General features: G+C 44.8%; 1 protein-coding gene across 1 annotated transcript in view; it reads right to left on the reverse strand.

Moving 5' to 3' along the window:
• Positions 1–19,062, reverse strand: part of LOC144146624 (uncharacterized) — a 26,624-nt gene extending 7,562 nt beyond the window's left edge. The window contains exons 1-6 of the mRNA XM_077678561.1: positions 19,057–19,062; positions 14,493–14,579; positions 10,431–10,603; positions 7,688–7,791; positions 3,601–3,701; positions 2,517–2,660 (exon numbers count right to left, since the gene is read on the reverse strand). Coding sequence (XP_077534687.1) covers positions 2,517–2,660; positions 3,601–3,701; positions 7,688–7,791; positions 10,431–10,603; positions 14,493–14,579; positions 19,057–19,062 — 615 coding nt within the window. The remainder of the gene's footprint in view (positions 1–2,516; positions 2,661–3,600; positions 3,702–7,687; positions 7,792–10,430; positions 10,604–14,492; positions 14,580–19,056) is intronic.

Consider the following 19,062-nt stretch of genomic DNA (forward strand, 5'->3'; position numbering starts at 1 on the left):
TTACTTCTTCGGTCGTTACTGGTGGGATGTCTATCTCCTCTGAACTACTGTCTCGTTCGGCATTATCCTGTATGTCCCGGCTACTGTACAGATCCCTATAGAACTCCTCGGCCACTGTGACTATTTTATCCCTATTTGTGATGACATTGCCTTGCTTATCCTTAAGTGCATACATCTGATTTTTCCCCACGCCAAGACGTCTCTTTACTGCTTTCAGGCTACCTCCGTTCTTTACAGCGTATTCGATCCTCTCCATATTATACTTCCGTATGTCAGCTCTCTTGCGCTTATTGATTAACTTCGAGAGCTCTGCTAGTTCTGTTCTGTCAGCTGCGGTAGAGATTCTCATGGTTTGCCGTTTCCTGATTAGATCTTTAGTCTCCTGTGAAAGTTTACCAGTATCCTGTCTGGCAATAGTGCCCCCGACTTCTACTGCACACTCCGTGAGAATGCGTGTGAGGTTGTCGCTGGCTTCCTGTGTCGTAAGCTCGGCTTCTTCGTTAAGGGCGGAATATCGGTTCTGCAGCGCGATCCTGAATTCTTCTACTTTACGTCTTACTGTTTGCTCATTTATCGGCTTCTTTCGTACTAGCTTGTTGCGGTCCCTCCTCAACTCTAGCCTAATTCGAGATCTTACCATGCGGTGGTCATTCGTTTGGAAATACGAATAGTTGAATATTAGCCTTGTAACCATACTAAAACAAGTTAGAATATTATCCTTGTTACCAGAATACATGCAATAGATAGTTATCTGCAGTGTTCACTTTAGCATGTGTGTATCTGTGACTATCTATGACGGTTGCACTGCTACCCACATTCGTGGTGTTTCGACCCTGAAGCTACCGTTCGCATTTGTCGACAACTCAACTTTCCACTCTGTGTATGTTGTACCCTGCGTGGTACACAATGTTACAACTTGTATGTAGACCAGTGGCAGCCACTTCTGGATTGTTGCTTTTATGTGTGGTTCCCTTTTGTAATGTGTATTTGTTACCCGATGCATAGTTACATCGAGGCATGTTATGTATCTGCTTCGATGGACAAGTAAACCTCTTCACACAGGCATCGAGGCATGTTATGTATCTGCTTCGATGGACAAATAAACCTCTTCACCTCAGACAGACAGACAGACAGACAGACAGACAGACAGACAGACAGACAGACAGACAGACAGACAGACAGACAGACAGACAGACAGACAGACAGACAGACAGACAGACAGACAGACAGACAGACAAGACCAAAATGTCTGTGTTTAAGTAGCCCATGTGTTTAAGGTAGCTGTGTTTAAGTAGCTCGAGCGAATTGCGATGGCGTTCCTTTTCTTGACGGAATCATATCTCTGCTCAGGTGTCTTGCGAGTGGAGTGAGACAGTGGGAGAAGATAGCCTGCTAGTGTTTCATCAGACACGGGCACCGTAATCTTAGGTTACACTGCTTCAACGACTAACCACATATCTCACTCCCGCCCGCGAGAGAATCGGGGCGACGACGATCAATATGTCCACGATGCAAAAAGTTGCTTTTCGATCCAGGTCAAAACAGGGAAAGCTGTTGGCAAACTCTGTATCCTCTTCCGTTTCCAGTGGTGCTGGCGCCGTCTCGCCGCTTTCAGGACAGCCAAGGGCCGCCTAACTGAAGCGGTCGCCAGCAAAACTGCGCTGCAAGGTCTTTGAAACGTCTCCAATTCTTCGGTGATGTACCTATTTTGCTGAAGATGATGCTGTGCAGCTGTCAAACGTTTGCTTTTGCGGTAGTCCTTGTGCAGCTAATGTAGCGGAGTTGCGAGGCCGGTCTTGTGCTTACGACGGGTTTCCGAAACTTCAAGTAAGGACTCGCTGTTCAAGAGTTCTGCAACGAAGATGTACTCGGACACGTACGATGTGGCTTCTACGTCTTCGTTCACGTCCTTTGCCTCACGTTTTTTGTCGCCTGCTTGGGCGGAAGCATCCCATTTGTTTTGTCTTCGGCAGGCGTAGCCTCATGTTCTCCACAGCCGTCTTGTTTTGGGACGCTCGATGCTACCTTGTAGAAGGCGCCCTCTTGCAAGGTCTTGGGTTCAGCCCAATCTTCAGCCTTTTGGTGTGACTAATCCTGTGCTGCAACGACGCCTTGCTCCTGTACAATGACTTGCCGGACGTTACCAGACAAATGGTTCTTGATAGACTTGGATTGTTCTGTCCTAGGTAGGCAGCCCTCTCTGCGTCGCGCGTAGCGTTGGATGGAACGGGTTCTTGCACCGCCGTCATAGAGCAGTAGTTCTAGAGGAGCTTCTGGCCTCACGCTAGCCTGAGTCGAGGTTGCGGACGTCATGGTGGGCGCAAAGCGGTCGTATCTGCCTTTGTTTCGTTCGCTCCCCGTCAGGAACGTGAACTTCAAGACATCTGTCTGCTAAGCCGGCAAGTAGAGCTCCAAACGGTTCGCAGTGTTCACGTTGACGACATCGGGAAGGTTCGGGTGACTGTCGGCCGTCGTCTTCACACGATCCTCAATCGGTGTGGACACACGTGGCTCACCGTCAAAAGGAGAAACTTGTAGCCTCGGGAAGAGAACTTCCGAGGTCGCTGTGCGTGAGCCTCGTTGAGGACGGTCATCTGGACGGCCAAAAGTGACGTCGGTCTTATGTCTGAGGCCAGCAACCTATTGCCGAAAACCAGGCTCTGCAAACACGCGGGCGGGTGTTTTACGTATTAGCTAAGGAAGGGAACGACGCAGAAACAGGAGTTGTAGATTTGTAATAGCAGGCTAAAGCTACTGGTTGTTCCTGACGTATTCATTGCTGGTAAGTACATGAAAACATTTACTAGAAACCTCAGCGGAAAAAAGGCTTTTGAAGTGTAATCCTTAGTACAATAAAAGCAGGACAACACACTCACACGTCGGCACACAAACACACACTAACTGAATAGCGAGAAGGTTTTTCTGTTTATTTATTTATCTTTGTTGTCAATTCTGTAGACATTCTGGAGGACCATACGGGTAGAATGTATACAGTATCATAGGAATCAATAAAGTACAATAGGGCCAACGAAATACATCATTTTCAGGGAGTGAAGGGAGCGTAGTCATGGTTGAACAACGTATTGCATTTTTGTCATCAAATACCTCTGGCTCCAAAGGAAGTATTTTTAAATTGGGGGCATGTTACGCCAAGAAATGCCTGCCTTAAATAGGGTCATCCAATTAGATTCCGGCCCTTTGCACTGGTAGACACAAAGGGGATGCTACTAATAAACACACACAGGAAAAGATCTTGTTGAGAAAGCCAGGAGAATTTTCGCGTAATAGTTTCTATTTTTTCCCCAAACTTTTGCGTCTTTGTGAAAATGCGTTTTACAGATGTCAAGAGCTAGATGTCAAGAGATGTCAAGCCCTTGTTATAAACGGTTTTTGTCTTTTATATTGCACATTTTAGGCCGTACAGAGAACCCAATATCGATAAAATTTTACTACAATGAAGTCTACAATTATAAACGTTACTTTACCCAAACGTAATGAGATGCACCGCGCGCGGTTTTTGGTGCACTTAGGTGGTGAATACATATAAAAACCTGCGGAGCATGTCTTTGTATGAGGCAATAGACAGACTGGTACACTTACCGTTTGTTCCTTAATAGGCATAAGACGCAGTAGTCGCCATAGAGGCAAAAACAGTTCACTGGAAAGGTTGCTGGCAGTATCAGGAGCGGGACGGTTTCTTCCTGTGGGATTCATTAACCATTAGTTTGCGCGACAAACCCGAAAAAAAGTAGAAATTCTGTTTTGTTGCATATTTTCATAACCAGCGGCACACTGTCCACTGTTTACAAGCTAAGTAAATAACAAAGCTTTACGCCTTCCCACGATGTACGGAGCCGAAAACTCGTTTTAAAAAACTCGGAATGATAAACATTTTCACGTGCTTTTACTGCATAAAGCCATATATTCAATCCACGTGCTTTTACTGCATAAAGCCATATATTCAATCAAATCACGCATAAAAATGACTCGAAGACATGGATAGCCCAGTTCGCGGAAACTACAGCTGCCATCAGGCTTGAAGCTCTGAACTTAAAATTCATCACGTAGGCCATCTTCTCATGGACGGCTTTTTGTACCGTTTCCAGCGCTGTTTTCTTTCACGCGGGCTACTTGCCGTCTGAGGCCAATGTTGTGCCATAAGCTTGTGTCATAAGCTAATACCACTAGGAACATATCGCAGCTACGCGTCGTAGGTACAAATCATATTGGTATTATAAGCAATCAAGGTGACAAACGCAAATAGGCGCAGCAAATAGCCGCATTGGTGAGGGGAGCCCATTTTTATGACAAAATATCGCTAGAATTTGCTGGCCATCGTTTGGGGTACCTAATCTAAGCTAAGTAAGGCGGTGAATTTCTAATAGAAGCAGTAACAGCATGTTTAAAAAGGGGAGTAAGGTAAGCCAACCGGTTTGAATCAACCCTTGCACAAATAATTAAACCACCATCGTCAACGTTTTGGAGAAAGGAAGTCAAATAGATATCCATGGCAGAGCAAGGATTTGGCTCCTCTTTCTAAGGCTCCAGCGAATTGTCCCACATCTGCCGGGTAACCAATTTACTCTAAAGCTTCAGGTATGACCTGGAAAGAGCTACCTCCGAATGCTCTTGATACCCTGTTGGTTTTGTGCTGCCTGGCCTTGTATCTGTAGTACATTCCCATGCAACATGGTATAATGTCGTTTTACCGCCAAAATTGTGGCAAGTGCCTCAATAATATTGTAGCTACATTAGGTTGCACCCAGAAAACAATCTACAATGGCAAATGCACCGCAGTTCACATCTGGAAATGAAATGTTCAACAAAAGGGGACAAATTACCAACCATATCGACGGTCAAAGAACACTAGACGATTTTTGGAGGATTGTTGGATCAGCTTTACACAATAAATGCTTGCACGGGGGTTGCTAATTGTAACACAGTCTGCAAGCCAAGATGACCTTATTCCCTGCTTCCGACATAACAACAGGGCACAAAACTTGTTAAACGACACGTGGGTGTACCTGCCTAATTGTCTTTGGGTGGTTATTTCTGTTTTGGAGGCACTGGGGCTTGCGCTTAATCTTCAGAACCAACAAACTAGAAAAATGGCTCAACAAAATTTTTTATACGCACTTTTAAAAATAAACTGACCTATGATACCATCATTTTCGAGCGGTCGACACACTGCCTCAACACTGAAAGGTTGCGCTGCGGAGCGTTTTGCTGTCGGGGTGTGCACATTTGACGGTGAGTGTTGTGAAGGAGGCTGGACCGTGATAGCTGCAAGTTTCCTCTACGTAAGTCACCAAACTTTGCGGTTGCCGATTTCAGACATTTTGGACGGGCAAGAATGCTTCGGAGTGCTTGCACTGCCGCGAAGTTGAAACAGGAACGTGACAAAAAAATGAGCCAAGGTTGCACATCAGACATTGCAAGTTCATGAATATTGTCATAGCATTTCAATTACTGACATTGTTGACGTACAAATTTTCGCCACCGACAGGCATTAAATGTCCCATCCAAGCATTGCCAAACGTACTGCAGTGTAGTACGATGGTTTTACTAAGGGCAGTAAAACCATTGCGAGCAGTTGACGAGTAATGGTAGACCCACTACACAAAATATAATGCAACAGGTGCTTAACCATGGCGTACAAACGTTTCGATCATTACGTATTACGAAGAGCCCAACCACGTCATCAGGGCTGAAATCGAAATACTTGTAGAACAGTAAGGCGTAAAAAGCCCCCTCAGTTGACTATTTAACGAAGTGGCGCTATAATCGCCTGCCCACTATCTTGTTCTAAATATTGCGCCGATAGCTGTGCGCACAGTTGGGAAGGAAAGTTCACTATTGAAACCGTTTGAAGGAAAGTGTTGAAACCATCAGAAACTAAGAAAGGGAGACGACATAGCGCCGTGTTTCCTTTTTTCTTCGTACCTGGGTTGAGACAGCTTTGAAAGCCAAGGTGAACAGCTACCGACTAGCCAAATTGTCCATTATACGGCAATTTACTATCCGTTATGGTGCTTTCTGAAGGAAAACGAGATCACGACTCTATGCCAGAAGTGCCATAAAAGCAACAAAGATTGCCTGGGCTCTGCGTTACAAGTGCTATTATCAACTGCATTATGCCCCGCGGGTATATGATTTGTACAATGGCTTTGTGGGGAATCGCCACGTTCTGACTTGGCATGCCAGTGAGAAGTGCGGAGCTTTCGCAATGCTTTTGTAGATATAAAGACACGTTTTTTGTGAAACAATAGATACACATTTTGTCGGTGCAAACGTTTTTCGTAATTCATTTATTGTAGGCTCCGACTTGTTAGAGCAGCCGTATAATTGATCATTCTTGTCCTTTTTGTTATGTCCCCATTGGCTGCGACGGTTATAGCCTTGATGTAGAAGGACCTAATGCATGATCAGTTTCTTTGCGCTTTCTGGAGCTTGGATGAAAAGGTTGGGTGCGTATTCAGTATAAATATACACACTAAGGTACCAATTTTTCTAACGCGTTTTTCTTGGGAGACATACGCAGGGCGAACGCACATACATTGGAAGGCGATGGAGACGTTGTTCTACAACGCAAACGTTTGTAGAGGGACATAAAATAAAAGCCTCTTTCATAACAGAAAGATGGTTAAAACGCCAAGCTTTTTCCCATTGAACCTCAGTCAAAGCCTTAACATAAAATCCACTCTGTCAAAGTCCAAAATCTAAATTGCCCAATTCTAAAGCAAACACCCAACATAAAACCACCAAAGTCCAAAGGCAAAGCCAAAACCTACTAAAAATTGTATTAAATTGTATTTCATCATCATCATTACTAGCCGTGTGTACTGCCAGACATCTGGTGCAATACGAGAGGTCCGCTAGGTGATCAAGGACATGATTGATGTATGATTGTATGCGAAAGCATGATTGATGCAGCCTTTGTGAAATCCATTGTATAAGGTCGGCTTTTCTGAAGTAGGATTTACTCGGACGTCTACGCCATCAGTCTGGCATAAAAAGATCCGCTTTAAAAACTTGAGTCAGGGGAGTGGTTCGCGAATCGCGGTTGCCGCCGGCGAAGGCTGATGGCGACTTCGGTGGATCTTTTTACCAGGGCTTCTTGTACAGTTTGTTCACAGCTACCGAACGCCTCCCTTCGCAGCTGGCTGCTGGTGAGTAGGTGGAATGTTTTGTGGTTCATATGAGCCACACTGAGTCCTCTGGTGCGTTTCGCTTGATAATTCTTTGCGCTGTGGGTGAGATATATGCGCAGGTAAATTTTTGAGCAGCCCTTTCGCAGTCTCTGATTATAAACCGACTGGGAGATCTCAGAGCTAGTGTATTCAGAGAGCAGAGAGCAACAGCAAACTAAGGGTGCTTAACTTGTGACAACTGGCAACATAGTCTTGCAGGAAAGTTGTTCCGAACGGGATTTGCGTAAGCACTGTACATTAGTTGGCAATACAAGTGCACACGGTAGTAAAAGTCGATTAAGAATATAACAATATTTTAAAGAAATTATACTCTTGCTACACAAAATAATGGCAGATTAGTCAATGCACTTGTCATTACAATGCGCTGTACCTGTGAACTGGGTTTTAAGGGGACGGAAATAGGACCTGATTGTTAGTGCAAATATATCCGTATATCTTTCGTGCGTGAATACGTGTGCTTAGGTAGATAGGGATACCTAGTAGAACGCTGAGCAGAAGTCCCCCAAGGTACGTGGCGATTGCACTGATGAAACTGCTCCAATGTGTAGACAAGCGGAACAATGGAAATATTCCCTTCAGCCTGCAAGAAATCATTGAAAATTTCGACAGTGTCTCAGGAAAAGCACAAGCAGAACAAGCTTCTCCAAGAAAAAAGACATTGTGGACCTTGAAACAGAACACACCTAGCGGTGAAACAGCTAATAGTATCTTAATTCTGCTGATAAATGATAATATGTAAGTGTGAATGGCAGCACCTGTGGAAAGACGTCAGGCTGACGGTGGGCGAGTTTGCCATTACTGCTTTCAGTTGTTCTAAGAGGGTTTCAAGCTGCCGAAAATACTAACCGCCCAAAACTGAAGCAGAAAACTTTAAGGAGCGATGACCCCAACATCTCTCTCTCATATTGCTGATGACCAGTGCAGATATGTCCCAGTATCTAAGTCAATGTAATTCACTTTCCTAGCAATGTACAAGGTGGGCTTTAGATTTATGAATATAATAAAACGCGAGGCAAATGATTGAGGAAAGAACCGAGCTGCTTAGGTGTGGTACTGGGTTAGTGGGTAAGGATTAAATGGTTCAGCTGCTACAGCTCCGGTGATCTTTTTATTTTAATAAATTTGCGCTCATCGGAAATGTCGTGAGAGGATAGCTAGAAACTGGCGTTCTGATCATCAGTCCACGCCTTCTTACAATCTTTGTCACCATTGTGGCCATGTTTCGAGAGAACTATTTTCGCTCAAGATTTTCTAAAGTTTCTTTCATTGGAAAGCCAGTTCAGGCTGCCTCTCTGGACTTAGCCGAAGTGAGATGAAGCGGCGAAAGGTACACCGGCACTTAGGAGCAAGCCGCACTGCTGGCGGCACTGTGAGAAAAAAAAAACAAATACTGATACGCGCCCGGCCCGCTGACCCTAAGCCAAACGTTACTACTTGAGTCTGAGGTTGTCAAACCGCGCCCACCGCTTCATGTAAAGCGAATGGGACGTTGAGTGATAGCTAGTTAAACTGTGAGAAGGGACTTTGAGAAGTGGCTGTGAGAAGTTTAAGATAGGCCTACCAAAAGTGAAAGGAAAAAACAGGCTTTTTAACGAATGGCAGAAGTAAAGCTACAATGTAGACATGGTAATGATGACACTTACGGACCGACATCTTAAGCCGCACTAGAGGTGATGTCTTTCTGCCACTCGAATCACCCTTATCGGCGGTGGTACATATCCAGATCTGAATCGAAAAAGTACTTCACAAAACAGCTATCGAAGTTAATCGATGCAATCAATCAATCAATCAATCAATCAATCAATCAATCAATCAATCAATCAATCAATCAATCAATCAATCAATCAATCAATCAATCAATCAATCAATCAATCAATCAATGAAAGGGTCGACGGGAACAAGGCTGTGCGGGTACTTGTAACCTTGCTGCGGGTGTCACGCACCTGCCAATGGTGGTGCATGAAAAACACTGTATGAGCAGTTAGATCTTATGATTTTACACCATATTTTGTGTCTTGCTCAGCAAAACCGTGTGTAATGTTTTGGCACACCATTTCACTATGTAAGGATGGCATCACAAGTGCGTGTGGAAACTACAATACGGGTTACTACAAGAGGCCCCAAAAAGCAACATGAACTATATGCCTGGTAAGGTGTGTTGGTTGTAGTGCGAGAGATATTATTGACACATTGAGCGAAAAAGACGACGTTGGTTCCTGGGGTAGAGAAAGAGCACTTAAATTATCTTGGACTGCGAACGCGAGTACTTGGCTGTCTTACGTCCCCATCGGCCGCTGCCACACAAGTCCGAATGCGAGTATGCTTTGCCTTCGGAGATGGGCAGATGGCCGGCATGACGTCTCCATCTGCTGCACGCGTCATGAGGCGCCGAACGCAAGTATTTTCCATCCGATCTGTTGGCTGCGTAGCTGGCGGGGAGAGAAGGCTGTCCCCTGCCTAACGTTACACGCCATTGCGCCTTTTTTGCTTAGGAGCCAGCCAAGTTGCCGGCGGGGAAGTTGGGCGGGGACGCGAGTATGCGCTAGCATCACCCAGAGGCGCAGCATTCACTAGCTAGCAAAAGTTGCCTCCGCACCACGCAGACGCAATCTCTGCCGGCACACTCACTCCATTTTTTCCTCCAGGGGTCATCTGTATAGCTTTATAGAGCTAGAGTGCGGGACCCGTTTCTACCCACCACCCTGAGGACGGAGGACGAGGAATCCGATGCCGTGCAGAGAAGCCCCTCTACTGCCGCGCTGTTGCCGCTGAAGCTGCACCCCGCATTGGTGCATCTCAAACACGACCACCGCCCACCGAAGCACCACCGACCACTCGGCGGCAGGGCTCGTGTACGCCCGATGGGCGGCTTTCCCGCACCAGCTTGAATTCCGAGTGGATGGCTGGTCGCGCAGCCGTAGCCCCGTACGGATGCTGCGTAGAGGAACCCCCTTAGGCTCTATGGGGGCGCAGAGAATTCCGGGATGTCCATTCGGTGTCAGGTCGCTTCCAGGGTGCTCAACTATAAATCATTGAGTTGAGGTTCCCAACTTAAGAGGGGGTAAGACATGCTCGTATATTTTCCCTATTACGTGAAACAAACACATCAACTTATTCCAGTAATACAATTTCCTGTAATTTTGTTCGACTGTTCTGTCTGGAAATATCCCGCGCTTGTTGCTTTGTTATGCCAATACTTTTTGCTGAAGCTTAACTTACGTTGTGTCCGATGCAGCCACGGTGACATTATGCACGTTCAGAGACCCAGTGGTGTTGTCTGCACAGTATTCAATGCTCACGGGCATCCTTTGTTCACGCATGCCGCTCTGCAGTCTGCAAAGCATGTGTGCAAGCTGGTAGGCCACAATGAAGAGAGTTACGGTGCCGGCGCCCTGCGAAAGATATGAAGATTAGCGGCTCTAATGAGCGGGTGACTGAACTGCCCAGACGCTCCCGAAAACAGAAGGGAAAAAATGAAGTTAAGCGGTCCCTCTGAATTATACTGAGAGTGGCCGAGAATATAACCCGTTTTTTCAGTTAAGATTACTAGCCCCGAAATCTCGTTTGCCTCGTTTCTGGTAATAGAGAACGTATTGTGTGAGCCTGTATTCGCGAGCTTACTGAGCCTCAATGCTTTGCATGAGCGTGTTCAAATAGCGCTGATGTTCACTCAAAAGCAATCATTGATTATTGAAATGTGTTATAGTTAGGCCTGTTTTAAATTTGTTTGAAACCTGCGATTATAGTTATTTATAAAGCAGAGAGCTAACAATTTTTACATCAGCATCCAAGGGTCATCTGACCATTGCCATTGCACGATATTCATTCAAGTAGTGACAGCAGAATCTGAGTCAGACTAACCTCCAAAGTCCTGCGAGCCTGCAAGGCCGGCAACAAGTGAAGTGCACTACCTGAAATTGCAAGTAGTCTTTGATTTATTATCCTGGGCTAGCCATAATTGTACACAGCTTTCTACAGATTCAGTTGTGCGGCTGCTCCTGAAAACCCTTTTACCGGTTTTCAACTAGTTTTCGCAATCTTGAAAGGGGAGCGAAGGTTATTTATTGTTACTAATTATCAGTAGCTTATCACGGAAATGATACGTTAATGATTTGTGCACTGCCAGACGACTGGCCTTTTATCAGCTCGATAGGAATGGTTACGTATGACTGCTTTTATTATATGCGACCAATACGCTTATACGCACTCCACGTTCATAATTCCTCTTCTGGCTGGTTGGCGCCGAATTTTTTTATTATTATGTGCGAATTTCAAGCCCCTAGTTACAAGCTAGCGCAGAATGTCACCAGATGGTCATTGTGGCTCAATGCTGCATCACTCACATGAACCATATCTATATCTGTCGTATGGGACCATGAAGTAAGCAACAGTACTGTCAGGCTCACAGAAATTGAATTGAAACAGCCACTTCAACAGAAGAAAACACCATAGATAAAGTTCAAAACAAGAAAATCAGCTCTAAAAACCAGAGCGCTTGGACCCTGTGAAGAGGGAAGTCCACGAAGCGGGCGCTTTGCTGGGATTTGGTATGTCGTGGTTCAGCTGTATTGGGAATTTGTTAGGTTGAATTATAAGGACACTGGCTCAACATCCCCGTCGTAAATTTAGAACACACGCGATTGCTGGGTACAGATAATGACGTTTGGAGTCGAGCTATATTTGGGATACGTTAGGTTGAATTACAAGGACACTGGCGCAACATCCCCGTCGTAAACTTAGAACACGCACGATTTCTGGGTACAAATAATGACGTTTTATTACAGCGTGGATTCGCCAATGACAAGGCGGGCTGTAATGCACCACACAGATCGCCGCGGGAGAGCGGGTGACAATGCGCATCGTCAGAGGGGAGAGAGACGACGCTCGTGGTGAGGAGAATGCATGGCGGCGGTGAAGAGCAGCATGAAGTATTTCTGCAACCATACTCTTTCGGAGAGGATATGCTTCACTGTGAAACACACGATGTCGGATATCTACCTTACAAAGACCAAGGTGACACAGATACACTTGCAGTCCGCTTCACCTCTTTACGCAGATGCATGGCTGCGAAGATATTTTTGTAGGGGAAATATCAGCCGCCTTCTCAAATGTAGTGGCTTTAGGACCTTTGTGTATTTCTAATGTATTTTCCAAACGCTGAAAATTGTTGGTTTAATCTCGGTTGGTCAACAGCGATAATCTGCTGGATTCAAGCCATAGACTGCTTTGCTGTAAAACAAAAAAAGGGGGATCAGTGACCCACCGCAGTGGCTGAGTATTTAAGGCGTGTTGTTGCACATCCCGAAGACAATGGTTCAATCCCGGCTGCGATGGCTGCTTTTCAGATGAAACCCACAATCTAAAGAGCCTTGCGCGAGATTTTGTTGCGCATTAAGACCCACAGATTGTCAAAACTAACCTGGAGCCCTCCACTATGGCGCACCTGCTAGGCCAAGTGGAGCTTTGGCGCGTTAAACACCTAAAATGTGTGTGAGGCCAGCAAGGGACACCAAAAATAGAGCGAAAAGGCCACAGTGGTTTGCGAACATACGCTTTTAATATAGCTTCTGCATCAGTAAGCTCCTCACAATGCTGGTTCAAACTCTCAATTATGTTCTGGTGGATAACGCAGCTCATTGAAATAGACGAGGAAGAACGCCAGTCCAAAAGAAGCAGCAAACAGGTGGCTGATGGGACGGGCAAACAGCAAGGGTAGAAAGCGTGCTGGTAAGCACGTGGACCACACCAGTAAGTAAACAATGTAGCCATGAAGCGATCGATTGGCATGGGAGAAGTGATCGTACAGAAACGGTGAAGTTTTGTTTTGAACGTACAACCCCGTAAGACACCTACCGCTCAAAAATGTGGCTAGATACAGGGTGAATAATACTAGCGGTTCTAAAACAAGTTCATGATTTCCGTCTTGAGCACCTGGAATAAATGTACGGCGTTTCGCTCCTTCGGAATGAAAATGTTGTCCCAGTTTTTGAATCCGACATTTCATTGCTGGCACAAAACACATCGCTTAGGTTTATATTTCTAAGTCGAAGGAAACGAATGAGGGGTAACTGTTTATATGGGGTGAACGAGGGAAACGAAGTAATTACCCTAAAATTATCAGCACTGTCCTGATTCAATTTTAGCGACAAGGCTGTACTGCATTTGTGCACAAAAATACATTTGCCGTGCAGAAGAAAGAGGTTAGAAGCCATTTAAAATCGTGATAGCGTGGCACAGTAAATAAACATGGCTTCTCCATTTCAGATAGCCATTGGTATTCCCAACGCGGAAATCGGTGAATGTGCGAACTATGCAGAAAATTACCGCATAACTTATAGCAGTTTCTAAACCGGCCCTCACCATCAAGCCCAACGTGTCAATATGTCACTTAACAATCAAAGACTGAACCGTAACAGTGACGTTCGTTTGGAGAATGGTATGTTCTACTGAGAGAAATAGCGCCTGCGCGACAAACAAAATAAACATATCCTTAGATAAAGGGGACAACATATAACAAAAAAATATTTCGCATACCTTGCTCAAACAATTGCAGCTATCAAGAAGAAAAGTACTGGGACAAGCTTTAATAGTATGTTATAAAACAGGTAAAATTACAGAAAGCCAACTGTACAAACAACCTGACCACAGCAAAATGTTTGGGGCACAAGAAATAGATAATTTAAAAGCAATTGCATATCTCCGCAGAAGCAGCAAAGAACAAAACGCTGGTAGTAGTGAACCTGCATTCTTGGGCTTACCAGCACAGCGCATTAGCCGCTGAATCACCGTGCGGGATATTATTTGCATGAAATGAAATATTTGGGGTAGTCTACTCAGCACATGCTTCGCGGATTTCTTACTGAGTACCCTAATGCTTTCGGGCCTGCGGTAACCTTACTGCCCCTGCAAGTACCGTACACGACCTCTAAATATATATCATTGTTTCTTTGTACGCAAAGAGGTCTTGGTTTTTGTACCCAGCACACTTATTTCCAAACTTTAACATCAGACTTTTCTCGTTCCCTTTGGTTTGGGGCTACTCTTAAAAAGTCCTGTAGATAAAAGAGCAGTTTAGTGAGCCGGGATAAACTTCTGTCAATACAAACAGCTGTGTACGGTCGCAGGTGCCACCGGACACTGATGTATACCAGTATTCCTTGATTGAGTGATTTATTGTAGGGTTTAACGCACCGACGCAACGCAGGCGATGAGTCGAGCCGTAGTAGAGGGCTCCGGATTAATTTTGACCGCAGCATTCCTTCTGAGACAAGCAGAACGTACCTTGGAGTTTGCGAAAGGCGCCGTTAAACCGAGCAGAAGTAGTCCTACAAAGGGTCCTGTGACAGCCGCGTTGGCGAGCATGAACATCTGCGGGGAAATTGCGACAGAGAAATATAATCACCGCTTGTCGATTTGCGAAGCCACGAAAATGCGAGACTGCACTCACTTTAAACACAAAATGTAGCTAACGCTGATTCCTGAAAGGCTTTAAACAGGTGGCCCCTGCCCCACGAGTTCTGTCATCGCGGATAAAAAATTCATCTTCGGGAGCATATGTAGTCACGAAAAAAAAAAGAAATGCGAACACTAAAATATGAGCCAGAACACACAAAGGTGAAAAATTCTGTTCGTGGAGGTGCTGTAATGGCGCTATTGGTCGAAAGCCACATCTTTCATGTTTATTTCTGCAATTACGCCGGGCATCAAAGACACTAATATTTTTTTAATATAGAGTTCCATACTTTAATAACGACTCTAATATAGACTTCAATAAAGACTTCAATACTTTAATGTAGCCTTCATTTTTCGTGTTCTCATTTCATTTGTCCATGACTCTACAGTTGTGATTTCAATGGGACAGCTTCGAGCACATAATATAAAAAAATAGCTACAAACAGAGCTACAAAAACATAGCTACGTTCAGTTCGGCGGCCTTGGATATATCACAAGCCGGGGAATTCTCTCTTTTATCCGACACGTGGAGGAGTCTATTTCCGGTCTGGTGCAACAAAAAAGCAGGCATGGCTGCCTGGGCGCAAACAAGCGCTCAGGCTTGTAGGGCGTTTTTGAAGCAATAAACGTTTGCTGTGCATAGAAGAGGTTAGTGCATACCGCCAACGACGGCGGATCGTCACAGGAAATGCGAGAAGTAAGCCGTGAAGTTGACCAGCGAAAGTCAATAGGATAGCCACCACACAAATGATGTCATTTCACCGGTGGCGGTGGTGCATAATAAGGGAAATTGAAATGAGTGCGGTTGGTTTTTCTGCGCCCTTTACAGCGATTTACGTGCTCACCGCTTCACGCACACGTTTAATATTTGGCTCAGGTATTCCTGGCAGTGCAATCTCAACGTCGCGATGGTTCATTTCCACTGTTCAAAGAGTGTTGCAGGGTCCCTTTAAAAACTGGGAAACAAATTACGTATAGACGTATAGCAAAATAAAATAAGGGTGTTTTGCTTGCACGAGTTTATTCCTATTTTTAAGGTAAATGCCAAGCGCCTTCTCACAATTTCAGTGACATAAATAGATTGTTGGCCAATAACTTTCAATGTAACCAGCTATTTCACAGACCAGGCTGATTCGTGCGAAATGCCCCTCCTCTGTTAGTGTGGTGAACCTCATCTGTCAAATCAATTACACAGTCGAAGCTTTTTGTTTATTAATCCAAGGGGATTATTCTCTTGCGATGTAAAGTAATGATTTTCAACTTTGCATTACGCCAGCTGGGGTACTTGAAATTATTGGCTAATATCTCTAGCATCAGGAAGTAAACTATGTTTATTGACCATCATTCCCATTCCTCCGTGAGCTCAGATATTCTGGCTCAAGCTTTATGAGTTGATGCTGCTTTAAAATGACTAACGGATGATGCTCACAATTTTCAGAATCTGCGATGTCAATTCGTGCTTCATGGCAATAGCGTTTACGATATGCATATAGAACACCCACTAGTAAGTCACTGCTCAGCGAAATCCGTGTCTGATAAAAAAAATTCAACAACACAACATTATATCAGTTCTCCGAGCATGGCCCTTGACGACGATTTCTCGGTAGTCGTGTTGGTAAAGATACAGCACACCAAGAGAAGAGCATTAAAGGGACCGTAACAAGCTTGTACGAAATAGGCCGATAAATGAGCTAGTCGGAAGACGGAAAGTTGAAGAATTTAGGATCGTGCTGCAGAGCCGATATTCAGCTCTAACCCAGGTGGCAGAGTTTAAAACTCAGGAAGCCAGCGACAATGTTACACCCTTTATCACGGAGTGTGCAGTAGAAGTCGAAGGTACGATAGCTAGGCAGGATATTGGTAAGCGTTCCCAGGAGACGAAATATTTAATTAGGAAATGGCTAAGCATGACAGTCTCCACCCCAGCTGAAAGAATAGAACCAGCGGAGCTTTCGAAGTTAATCAATGAGCGTAAGACAGGCGATATACGGAAGTATAATATGGATAGGATCGAGCATAGTGTAAAGAACGGAGGCAGTCTGAAAGCAGTGAAGAGGCGTCTAGGCATGGGAAAAAACAGATGTATGCACTTAAAGACAAGCGACGCAATTTCATCAGAAATAGGGATAAAATAGTTACAGTAGCCGATGAGTTCTATAGAGATCTGTACAGTAGCTGCGAAATCCAGGGTAATATCTAACGAGGAAGTACTTCAGATGAGATAGACATCCCACCATTAACGACAGAAGTAAAGGATTGATTTGATTGATTGTAGGGTGTAACGCGCCGACGCAACGCAGGCGATGAGGCGCGCCGTAGTGGAGGGCTCCGGATTAATTTCGACCACCTGGGGTTCTTTAACGTGCGCCGAAATCTCGTACACACTGGCGTTTTCGCTTTTCGCCTCCATCAGAAAAGCGGCCGCCGCGGCCGGGAATCGAACCCGCGGCCTCGTGCTCAGCAGCGCAACGCCTTAGCCACTGAGCCACCGCGGCGGGTAGAAGTAAAGGAGGCTTCGAATGAAATGCAAGGGGGCAAATCATCTGGTGAGGATCAGATAACAGCAGACCTCTTGAAAGGTGGTGGGAAAATCGTAATTGATAAACTGGCAAACCTGTTTACGCTATGCCCAATGAGTGCGAGTGTACCAAAATTTTGAATGATTACGAACACCATCCTAATCCATAAGAAAGGTGACATGAAGAACTTAAAATATTGCAAGCCGATCAGCTTACTGTGAGCCGTCTACAAGGTTCTTACGAAGGTAATCGCTAACAGAATTTCTGCCGCCTTAGATTTAAATCGACGTAATGAACAAACGCGTTATAGAGAAGGCTATTAAACCATGAACCATATTCACAACATCAGTCAGGGGATAGAGAAGTGCGCGGAGTATAGTGAATCCCTATATATAGCCTTCATAGATAATGAGAAAGCATTTGACTCGATCGAATATTCAGTGGTCATTCAGGCATTGCGGAATCAGGCTTTATACGAACATTAGGTTAAAATAGTACAGGTTATCTAAAATGGGTCCAAAGCTACCATCGTCCTCCATAATGAGAGCACTAAAATACCTATCAGGAAGGGCGTCAGACAAGAAGACAACCTCTCCAATGTTATTTACAGCATATTTGCAATACGCACTGAAAACATTGGGTAAGGAACAGGTAGGCGTCAAGATTAATGGAGAATACCTCAATAACCTCCTATTTGCAGATTACGACGCCTTGCGAAGTAACTCGGTGGACGAATTGCAAAAAATGCTTACCGAACTGAGCAAGCAGAGTAGAACTGCAGACCCAAAAATTAATATGCAGGAAACCAAAGTAATGATCAATAACTCCGGGACAGCATAGCGGTTTGAGATAGGTTGCGAGGCAGTGGAGGTGGTAAGCAAACATATCTACTTAGGCCATGTTGTCAACCCGGATCCCAATCATGAGGCAGAGATAATTGGAAGGATAATAATGGGGTGGAATTCATTTGGCAGCCATTCTGAGATAATGAATGGCAGCCTACCATTGTCCCTTAAGAAAAAAGTGTATGACGGCTCCTTACCGGTACTCAGCTACGAGGTTGAAACTTGGAGGCTCATAAAAGGGTTCAACCTAAATTGAGTACGACTCAACGAGCAATGGAATTGGTATTGATATGTGTAACATAAAGGGACAAGAAGAGAGCGGAGTGGTTCAGGGAACAAACGCGTTTTAATGACATTTTAGTAGAAATTAAGAAGAAATGGGTGTGGGAAGGGCATGTAACGCGAAGGCAAGATAACTGTTGGTACTAAGGGTAACACTTTGGATGCCTAGAGAAGGCAAGCGTGACGGTGGGCGGCAGAAAGTTAGAGGGGCAGATGAGATCAATAAGTTTGCGGGAATGAATTGGTGGCAGATAGCACAGAAGCGGGATAATTGAATATCTACGGAAGAGGCCTTTGCCCTGCATTGGGCGTAGATAGGCTGATGATGATAGGGAAGACCAGGGTACAAAGAATAAAGTTAGGACACAGCACTTTGCTGCTTTCGTGTTTGTGGGCTTGTTTAAGTGCACTGTTGCACTCATTCTAAATAAATTGCTCTTCGGTTATGGATTCCGCCTTGATGCGACTGTTAAAACACAAGGTGCTTGGAAATATAGACACCACAACTTGAAGGCGGTAATTACAATTATACCAATTTTACATTCCACGCAGCTCGGCAATACGTTCAGGACAATACAATATGAGGCGGATTTGGGTTTAAAACTGCACTAAAATATCGACTTGTGTATAATATATTTCCAATTGAAGCGCTGCGATCTAAGGGTTCAAGGTCATCCAGATCAGGCTATACCTTATACCTCATAGCAAAGGAAGTTTATGCATGATTCCCCTCTCTGTATCACTTACCGGCAT

The sequence above is a fragment of the Haemaphysalis longicornis genome, unplaced genomic scaffold (assembly GCF_048455015.1).
Source record: "Haemaphysalis longicornis isolate Haplotype H1 unplaced genomic scaffold, Haemaphysalis longicornis Haplotype H1 scaffold_7, whole genome shotgun sequence".
Lineage (NCBI taxonomy): Eukaryota > Metazoa > Arthropoda > Arachnida > Ixodida > Ixodidae > Haemaphysalis > Haemaphysalis longicornis.